Here is a 10,336-nt window from a genome sequence, read left to right as displayed (position 1 = left end):
TCAATTGTACCATTGGTTTATGTGGTACATTTGATCGCAACATGCATAATGACATGCAAAGCAGAAGTGGCAAAATCTACACTTCAATGAACGTTGGTTGGCAAGCCCCTGTCGGATTCAGTGAAAGCTGGAAGTATGTAGAACTATGTTGGTTGTCGTACAGCAAAAAGTCGCGTGTAGTTTTATATTGTACAAAATATATTTTGCAAATTGGGCAATTTCATTCATCACTATAGGTCGTATGTTATTTTTAAGAGAAAATAATTTTAAAAATGTTTTTCAATCTAATTAGCTATTCAACAGTTAAAATATTTTAGAATAGTTTCGTAACTGTACATGCAATAGCTTCTTGATATGTTGAAACGACATTGGACAAGATAATTTTTCAATCTGAGATTTCCTTTGAAAATATTGTGAGAATAGCTTTTTGAAAGATCTTATTCCTGGCTAGATGGTCATGTACTTTTATTGAAATAGCAACTCTGAGACGAGACGCAACGCTCAAATTGTATACATATAAATTTGGTAATCAGACTTTTCTCCTCTGCCTCAACAAAAGTAAAAATTGCATTCCTATTACTGCTTACTAGTCCTTCTTTCGATCTGTTAATTGTTCACTGCCAATTTTTTTAAAGAATACAAGCAGGAAAAAGTCTGTTTTACTATAAAGAAAAGGGAAAAAGCTCTTGCAAAAAGATACTAAAGACGAAGTTCTGCACTTGCAAAAGTAGCTCAGATGGCTCATCTCACATTAATTGTCGTCATGAATCAATTGCCGATCGCCCGAGCTATCTTGATACCAGTCAAGGATGGAGAGAACTAAAACCATTGTTACCGAGTTGCGGAGAGAGAAAAAGAAGATCTGTCGAAGAAACCATTTTAATTCCGTCTACGAATGACGATGATGCATTCTATGTTTACCACCCTGCGAACATAAGTTTCACGGTGCCTAGCTGGCCAACACCGCTTGGAAAAAGCAAACTGGAGGTCGAAGTTTACTGCAATAACACAGTGAAGAATTCTGCACCAGGAAAAATATGCTCTGCGATCAAAAAATTTGACATCGATTCGTTTACAAATCAATGCATTACAGATGTTCAGGTCAGATTATCCTTTTAAGATCAAATACAAGAATGCTATTTTGTTTACATAATTTCTTGTTTACATAAGTGTGTTTTTGTTGTTTTTGATACCATTTACAACCAGCGTTTTATTCCAATTCGCTCATATCTAAATATTTTTGTCTTTTTACATAGGGTTATTTTTTTCAGAGAAAACTAGTTACTAGTTGAAGAATTGTCAAAATGCTAGAGAAAGTTTTCATGTTGAGGTGTGAGTAGAGCTATGGTTTGTTCATCAAGCGTGCGAAAGTTCAGTTAGAGAAGCAAAATTAGGCGCTGACAACGATGAGTCGAATGTTGGTTCGATCTTCAATTACTGAATTTCTAGTTTTCATGGTGAGAAAAAGCTGAAAAAGTCCGTCTGTCCCACTGTTTTGAAATTTCGCTTTTAATGAAGCATCTACATTTTGTCGCCTTTTCCCAAGAGTTCTTCTCATAATGACTAAGAGCTGTCTCGAGTTCAGTTTTATCTCTTTATTCTGTATTTCTAGCTCGTGTCTGAATCAATCACTGCGGAAACGCTTTTTTCTCAACGAGAAGGATTTTTATGCATGAATTTGTCGAATTCATGAGAATGAAATGATAAAAAAAAGAAAAGCTCTTGCTCTAAAAATGGTAACAAATTGAAAATAAGAGACTTCAATTCAGCTATGGTGCTCTTTCCTGTCAAAAGCTAGGGAGAAAGCTTCTTATAACACGGTGTATTGGTTGCTATCAGAAACTTTGAAGAGTTTCCGGCCAACGGTAAACTAAAATAATGTGAGAAAAGCTTTTCTTGTGTTTTAGTTTTGATCTCTAGATTCTCAATCTCAAAGTGACATTAAAAGCAGTATGTCTAATCAATTGGAAAAAAGACAAAATTTTTTCCTGCTTCCATCTATAGCTCTTGACATCACATTTTTTCCGCAATTTCGTTCCAGGTTGTGCTGGTTTTCTTCCACGTGATAAAATGAAAATGCAAATTTTTTATAGCTCTTTTTCAGCAGCAGTAGTCCAGTCGAGCTTAGAAACGATTAGTTATGGCCAAGAACATTAGGAAAATCATCAGGGTAATGCTTTAACCATTTAAGGCATCAGAATACATTTTTGAATGCGTCCTTCTTGCTACAAACAATGGAATAATTTTAAAATGTATGACCACTTATTTGAAATCGAAAATAATGTTCTTATGCATTCAAGGCATTCAGCAACAATAATAGTTCACATATTCATCTCCCTGTAGATCACTGACAACTACATCTTCTCCATGTCAGCTGTGCGTTCAATGCAATACGCATGCGAAGAGATCTTTTTGAAAAACACTTCTTACTGGAGGCTCGATTCTACAAAAAATTCAACTCTGACACCACCAATGGAAATAGCTAAAACACTTTGTCCTTCATTGTGCAGTGGTCATGGCTCTTGTGTAAATGCGAAGTGCAGATGTAATGAAAGTTACACGGCTGCTGACTGTTCCATCAACAAGCACAATGGCCCATCTGTCGTTTCAGTGTCGTCAAGAGGCCTATGTGATGCGAGAAAGAGAAATGATTGCGAAATTGTCAGGATACGTGGATACAATTTTCTGGAATCTGAAAAGCTTTCCTGTCGTGCCACGAGGATCAAGGTAGATTTTTAAATTTTTGAACTCCCATTATTTTTAATCTGCAAACTTATAGTCTAATTTTTAACAGACTTGGTGAAACGATTGTAATAAAAAGTATAGCAATCAAGTTGAAAGGAAACAAAGCACAAACAAGGAAACGTCATCGTAGCTGTAAGGCAATAAAGATACCGGCGTTGATTATCTAGTATGACGTTTGCCAGGCTTCTTTTGAGCATACGAGAACTTTGGGGGAAGGAGTAGATTTTTAGCAAAACTTTATCTATGGTCCCGTTCACACTTGATTAGTAAGTGGTTTCAGCTTAACACGAACACAATTTTTGAATCAATTTGTGCAAAAACTCATTTTCAAACCCTAACTTTATCCAGAGAATAACTACCTTGTTCTGAATTTCAAGCGGCAGCACTTGAACGACTTGGCCTTGGCTAGTTTGATAAGCTTGGTGAAATTTTCAGCAAGTATGTTTTTATTTTAAGGGATAGGGACAAGTCTAATGAAATAGCACTTCCAATCTAACTGTGTTTAGCGACTGCTGTTTCTCAAAGGGTACTTTCTTGATTTATCTCGCTCGAATGCTTTCTCCTATATAAATCTTAAAGGGCCTCTCCACCAAAAAAAAAATTTTTTTATTGATAAAAAAGTTAGCATCTAGCGCGTGTGTTATGGCAAAGTCGTTGTTTTTGCAAAATTCCAATTAGTTTAAAAGTTATGAGGCTTTAAAGTTGCACCTTTCCGAGGAAAAAACGACAAAAGCCGAATCAGTTTGGTGACATTCTGACGTCGCAGTGTGCGGCTCTCGTTCGCCATGAATTTCGTACATCTTCCACCGAATCGTGAAGGAGTTTTTGTCAGGCATTGATAACTGCATCTAAATCTAGAGCAGAATCTTTTTAGGATCGAAAAATATTAAATGTTTACAATCATTCTAAGTTTGCGGGTCGGAATGTGTCCATGCTGTGTCTCGACTTTGTTTTGATCACCTGTGTAGGCCCACAAAGCTACGGCTTCCTGTTCCAGCTCTTCCCTCGCGTATAATTAATCGAAATTGACACTTCAGTTGTTCTCCAGAACTAAAGGCTTCATTCAGAATTGATATCTGAAATGCTCAAACTAAAAGCCGGTGGAACAGAACTGAGAGTACCATCACTTGCAGTGTACAATTTGCGAATCGCCTTCGTTCGATTCGGTTTGAGGCGAGACTAACGAAATACACTGTGACGTCAAAATTGCGTCATAGTGTCACTAAACCGAAAAATTTTTGTTGGTTAATTCAATTCAATTATCAAAATGCAAGAGCTTATATCTCACAAACTTTAAAAATTATCGAAAAACAAATAACGAATTCGGGATCAGCAGGTTCAACTCCTTTAGATTAGCCAATAAAATGCAAGTGAAAAATTTTGCTGGAGAGGCCCTTTAAACAATATTTAATAACAAAGGATATGTTAAAAACTGTATAATATCAGTTTGAAATGGTTTTCACAGTTGCTTCACAACTGTCATGGCAGCAAAGATCTGTAACTCTTGATAGTTATTTTGTCCGTTTTGTAGATCAACAGTATTGGATATAGAAAAACAGCCATCTCAACAACACATACCGCGTACCTTCTTAGCTTTGGCGAAGTGGTTTGCAAAATCAACAATCATTCCATTAATTTAGACCATTTTTCCAAAACATTTTATAGCCCTTCGTACGAAGGATACGTTCTTGAAGTGACAAATGATGGGAGAAAATTTTCTAGAGAAGAGGTTGTTTTGTTAATATATGACTCGAAATGCATTGCTTGCAACACCAATAACACTGTTTCATGCAGAATAAAGGTAGATTCATGTTTTCTTTCAATTCTATTGCTCACCAATTTTTATAATATATCAGAACTAAAGTTTGGCGAATAATTTGCAAAATATTATATCTAGGTAACTTATTACCCTTATTGAGATTTAAATTCATTATCAATTAGCTTGCAAATGGTTTTGTTCATTATTACTTCATGGTCGCGGCGTTCAATTTTTTTATCAATTTCTGGAATGATTCAGTTGACCACATTTGAATAATCTAGAGTATCGCTTACACATAGGTATTCATTTTGCTCGCCCTTGCATTGTTGACAAAGAGAAAACCAAAAAAATTTCCTTTCAGTAGAAAGTCGTTGAATTTGACTGAATGGTTGTTAAGCTGAATGGCAATTTCAGGGCATAAATCAATCTCTAGTGAACGTGGAAAATCTGGGTGAATATGTAAATTGCAGTTTAAACTTATCAAAATTTTATTAAAATTTTCAGAATGGCAAGTGCAACATCGATGGATATTGTTTTGACGATGGCGAAGTGTCAAACTTTGACAGCTGCTCGAAATGCAATCCAAGTCTGAGTCAGACAACTTTTACGCGAGGAATTGGCAAAAGTTTAAAATGTAGTTGTTTTTTCGTATAATACTTTCAACTTGTTTTAACCTAGCAACTATGAACTATCCCTACAATCACACTGATGTCATGGCCAATATCCTTTCTGTTATCTGAACATCAGTGCTTTATATTTAAGCGGATCTCGTTGAGACACAAAATAGCGATACACTAAAACATCAGACGAAGTATCGAAATTAATTGCTTTAAAATCTCCATTTTAAATGAAGTCGATGTTCTTCCAAATTGAATTTTTCTTATTATTGAGAGAGGTTGACGTCATCAAACATCTGTTTGTCACATTTCCATCTCACTGGCCAACGCTGGTCAGATTCATTCTTTTTGTTGACAAACTCGTGGCATTTAAGTTCGTTGGCATAAGCACTTAGAAAATAGTGACTGTGCTTGCGGGGAAAAAAACTTGCGCGATATTTTGTCTGACAGCTGTTCACAGTTAGTTTTAATATCAGAATAGGAAGCTGGAGTCGCCTTGATCTATAAAACAACACGGCCTTTCCTATCAAATGCATTTTCTGCATAATTCTGTCTTCTTTCTTCAAGTTTACTTTCACGTTTATTTTAACAAGAAGAGCATCAAACGTTACTTACTTTAAGTTCTACCTCTAAAGAACATTTTTCTTTTTAAAACACTGCTTCTTTCAATTACTTAGTGAAAAATTTTATGGCAATGTTATCAGCTCAAAATTATTGAAGTTTTCAAAAATTCACTGATCGATCCATCATTGAAGTTTGGACGCAGAATACCTAAACTTTTCCTAAGTCAGGTTTTCGTATCTTGGCGATCATCGCTAGTGAAGGCCTTGCAATGCTTGTGATGTATGACAACATGAGTTTCCAAATGTCAACAAAGATTGCCGCTAGGGAACTTTTTGGAGAACATTATCTGGAAAATGTCTCGTTTCCAGTCTACATCCATGGTCAGGCTTGCGCCGACAAAAAAGACCGAAGCCGTGGATACGATTCAAGAAAACTCAACATCAGAGTTTCAATTTATCGAAGAAATATGAACATATTACGATAAATCATGTAACAGCTTTCAGGAAAGGAAAGTAGAAGTTTATTTCTAGAAGAAAATTGCAAAAGCCACAGGAATGACTTGAAAATGAGCAAAGACACAAAACAATATGAACGGCATCCTTGAAAAATTGGTTGACAATAAGTGAAAAAGGTAGAAGCATCAGGGAAGTAGGCTCTATTGACCAAAACGTGAGCATGTGCCCTGGCCGATGAATGTCATTATAAAGTCGTGACACAGCTCCAGTATACAATTTATCCAATATCAGACGACCAAGAAAAGTTTGCGGCACCTGGCGAAGATTCAATGACATGTTAAACGAAGTAAAGAGAGGTGAAAACCACACAAATGAACAAACTGGAATTTCTTATAAAGTCGGACTATAACATGGCAAGAAGACATTGCTGCAGTTTTCTGTTCAAAATTGGGACAGACTTTAGATTAAGGCTCATTACAGGCAAGAAATATATGGAGACACTTGCATCAGTGGCGTAGTTTGAGAAGGTCAGGGGCGACCATCCCCTCACCACGCTTCAAATAAATCTTGTCGGAAGTTTCATAAAGACCTAATAAAGCATTTGTCGGAATATTTTGTAAAAGCATAGAGGTTCGGGACATGATATGTTGCATTGCATTCAATAATTTTCTATGTAGAATGAGACTTTATCTTACAGGAGGAGTAGAATACAAAAAGTTAATATCACAATATGATTATAATTGAATATGCTCAAAAAATATTTTCAAAAAGTAATAATTTATTTTGAATAACACTGTTTTGCAGGGAAACGTATAAGAAGCAAGCTAGTATGCAGACGACAAATATTTGGTCAACGGCAAACAAAAAATTAAATGCTTTGAATTTCTTTCGATAATGATTACTGAATCAACGCAAAAATGACACACTGCAATCATAGCTGCTCATTGCAATATTCATTGCAGAACAGTTGGAGCGCTTAGATGTCATTTCGCTTTGGAAATATAGAGATTGTGTGAATTTTAGCAAATTAAAGTTCACCCAGTGGCGAAGCTAGCGGTCATGCTGGTCAAACTAAAAATTTTCAGAGCTAAAGATATTTACCATAAAGATTAAAAGTCTTCTTTATTGAAAAAATACTTTGAAAACCCAATTTCGTCCAATTTATTCTCATTATACTACTGCCGTTCCCCACCTTGGTCCCTTGTGGTTAGTCATGCTCATTCTGAAGAGCATGACCTGCCATAGTAGGGTTTCTTTACGCAGAGAGCCCAACCACTCCTGTGAGTCGGCTGAGTTTCAATGACTTTTCAGTTGGTATCCCTGTGGTAAGTCATGCTCATTTGGAATAGCTTGACCTCGTCATTATAATCATAAACCTAGCACCGATTTGATTGGCTGAATTCTATCTTGCGCATGCTATTTTGGCCCGTTTTGGACCCCAAGTCATGCTCATCATCAAATTTTTGCACCAAGAACTATTGCCGAGAGTAAAGAGCAATCGTTTCGTGATACGTCTACAACGAAAAACAGCCCATCTGATGTTGCTACCCATATTAAGATACCAGGTGTAGATTCACTCGAACAGTCTCCGAACGATTTAGCTATTATTCAAAAAATAATTATTTCAGTTGAACATAGCTCCTGACATGGATCTCCTCTGCCAAGCTGATTCAGCTTTTGCTACTGATTTTTGCAGTTGCAATTCATTGGCTATTTATAATCTCCCGAGAACCAAAAATGAAATGAATGCGTTTTTCCGTAATCAATATTGAAAATACGTTTGTTTATGATTATTTCATATCCGGCACCCGTGGCATATTAGCAGTGATTATATGCTAGGGCCTTTACAATTTGAATGTGTACAAAAAAATATTTTTAATATTTTCTTCACGCTTTTTTACTTCTTTTTATTTCAGTTTTAATTTTTTTTGCAGTGTAGCCCATTCAGCAATGCTGATCTTATCATAGATAATTATCATAACATAATCAAAAATAAAATAAATCATTGCAATAAATCAAAAAGTGATAGAATGCGCCACCTAGCCTTTTCTAACTTCAGTCACCCTACCCACCAAATATTTTATACACTTTTCCAATATTTTCAGGTCTATTTCCCTTAATTTGTCAAATTTTATTTAACTAGGTGTTAGTGATTACTCTTTATTTCATCTTTTTTCATTTTCCGGTTTTGTATTTTACATTTTCTTGCACATTTGCTGTTAGTTTTTACTTTTTATGCCTATTAAAACATATGAATATATATCTAATAGTTTAAAGTTCCAAAGCATGATCAAAAAAATTCTAAAGCAAAGTTTGAATTTAATCGGAGATGTTGCCTGCTTACCTTCGGTATCGAGGCAATTCCAAAGTTTAGCACCCCTAGGCCCTAAATGAAAATGTATTCAAAGCTATAAAAATTTGCAACTTGTCACGTTTTCCACGGCAATATCAACGTCACGATCTTGCCATAATTCACCACACCACCAAAAATTCCTAGCAGCTCTTAGCTTACGTTAAGACTCAGTATAAAGAGTTGTAGATTTAGCATAAAATTTTGTTCTGTAACATTTATTTTTCTTTTGCAAAAGACAAGCGTCAGTTTTGTCAAAATAGGAAACAAAACATTCTAATTTTTTTTATGACGGTACAATTTCGTGCACCACTTTTTGCATTTTATAATTTGAGTATTTGAAAGTATGATTTAAAAATACAAAGCACCTTAAAAACAGTAACAAGATTATTTTTTCTAATATGATACTGGTAAAAATTATCTTTAGAAAGCTGAGAGACAGTTTGTTTTGCTTTTCTACTCAAGTCAAGCTCAAACTGTTATGATGTTGTACAGCTGTGCGCACACATCAGACTTCTATCGTTGCGAATGCGATTGTAAAATCGTTTAGTTGCAGTGCACCGCAGACTTTTATCGTTGCGACTGCGATTGAAAAATTGTCCAGTTGCCGAACACAGCAGAATTTTTTCGCCGACAGATTCGATCTTAGACCACTTTGAACTTCACGCATGCTAGACAACGTCAAGAAGAACTTTTCATTTTGATTAGCTTTTTTTGTCACATGATCCACAAATTTTGTTGTGAAGTTCCTTACACAGCATATTATTGTCATGCCTCTCGAGCAATCCGAAAAAATATCCATGTTGGGTTTCACAACTGGTTTTTCGCGAGAAACGTTAGAGCACACAGCATACAACCAATTTTGTAAATTAAAAACAAATACCGCAGTCCGTATCGATAAAAATTTGCTGTGTGAGGTCAGCTTAATTTGTCTGTTATTTATATTAATATAGATGATCTTCTTTGTAGATAAAGCATGCAAGACAAATTCAAAACTAGTCACTGTGGTATCAAGCGTTAGTGCGGTCATCGTACTTCTTATTGTGATCCTTGTTGCATTCATTGTTTTCAAGCAGAAGAAAAAGAGGAACAAAGCAGTTATGCCTTGTCAAAAAGAAGTCCAACTAGACAGAAAGTTTGAAAATTCTGCCTTCGATGGAGACAGTATGCAGTAAAAAAATTAGAGAATTCCACTTGATAATGCACTTAGGTAAAAGTTGCTGAATGTAGTAGAATTCCTTAAAGAATATGTAATTTCTGAATCAACTTCAAATTTACTATTTTGCTATAAATATCATATCGTGGGCATTCAGACCTTATCTTGTTTGCTCTGTCTTAGTGCAGCTGTCGTGCAACGCTAGAGCCATAGCAGACTTATAAAGGATGATTATTATTACGCTGGATTTTAGGGTTTTTACTGACAAGTCTTAATTTCATATGAATAATTAACATGTTCTTTTTTGCTGTATTAAACATTAGAATTTCACTGTGAGTATTGTTATAACATCTGAATCTTTCCATTTCAAGGAGCTCTTTAAAAGAAAGATGTCATTTTATTCACTGTACCTCCCTTAGGAATGCTGCGAGCCAGAAGCTTCATCTTTATCAGAAGAAGCTACTTTCTAAAACCACTTTAATGTTTATTATTTTACTGCTCTTTCTCTTTATAATGTCATAAGTGCTTCAGACAATTAAATCACTCTTCAATAGCCTTTTGATTACTGCTTCAGTTGATCAACGTGTCTTAATCGATTATTTTCTTATGTTTTCACTATTACAACTATTACAAGAATCCATTATAAATCTGAAATTTTATTTGAGCATAACAACTTTCTTCTTGATGATT

At 35.3% G+C, this 10,336-nt stretch overlaps 1 protein-coding gene across 3 annotated transcripts; it reads left to right on the top strand.

Annotated features, from left to right (window-relative positions):
* The first annotated feature begins 1,281 nt into the window (after positions 1-1,281).
* LOC148960176 (von Willebrand factor D and EGF domain-containing protein-like) lies at positions 1,282-9,804 on the top strand. 3 transcript variants are annotated; one of them, XM_089108700.1, is made up of 5 exons: positions 1,282-1,457; positions 2,344-2,727; positions 4,277-4,546; positions 5,009-5,117; positions 9,460-9,804. In XM_089108700.1, exons 1-5 carry the CDS (start codon positions 1,407-1,409, stop codon positions 9,663-9,665), a joined length of 1,020 nt encoding a protein of 339 aa, XP_088964826.1. In that variant the 5' UTR covers positions 1,282-1,406; the 3' UTR covers positions 9,666-9,804. The 3 variants fall into 3 exon arrangements, with proteins under 3 accessions (XP_088964826.1, XP_088964828.1, XP_088964827.1); XM_089108702.1 differs by lacking the exon at positions 1,282-1,457 and adding an exon at positions 1,468-1,880; XM_089108701.1 differs by lacking the exon at positions 1,282-1,457 and adding an exon at positions 1,887-2,170.
* The last annotated feature ends 532 nt before the right edge of the window (positions 9,805-10,336 follow it).

Source organism: Rhopilema esculentum, chromosome 5, assembly GCF_057945365.1.
Source record: "Rhopilema esculentum isolate cy_ngs chromosome 5, ASM5794536v1, whole genome shotgun sequence".
Classification (NCBI taxonomy): Eukaryota; Metazoa; Cnidaria; class Scyphozoa; order Rhizostomeae; family Rhizostomatidae; genus Rhopilema; species Rhopilema esculentum.
Note: the sequence above shows the minus strand (reverse complement) of the source record. Positions and strands in the feature narration are given on the sequence as shown.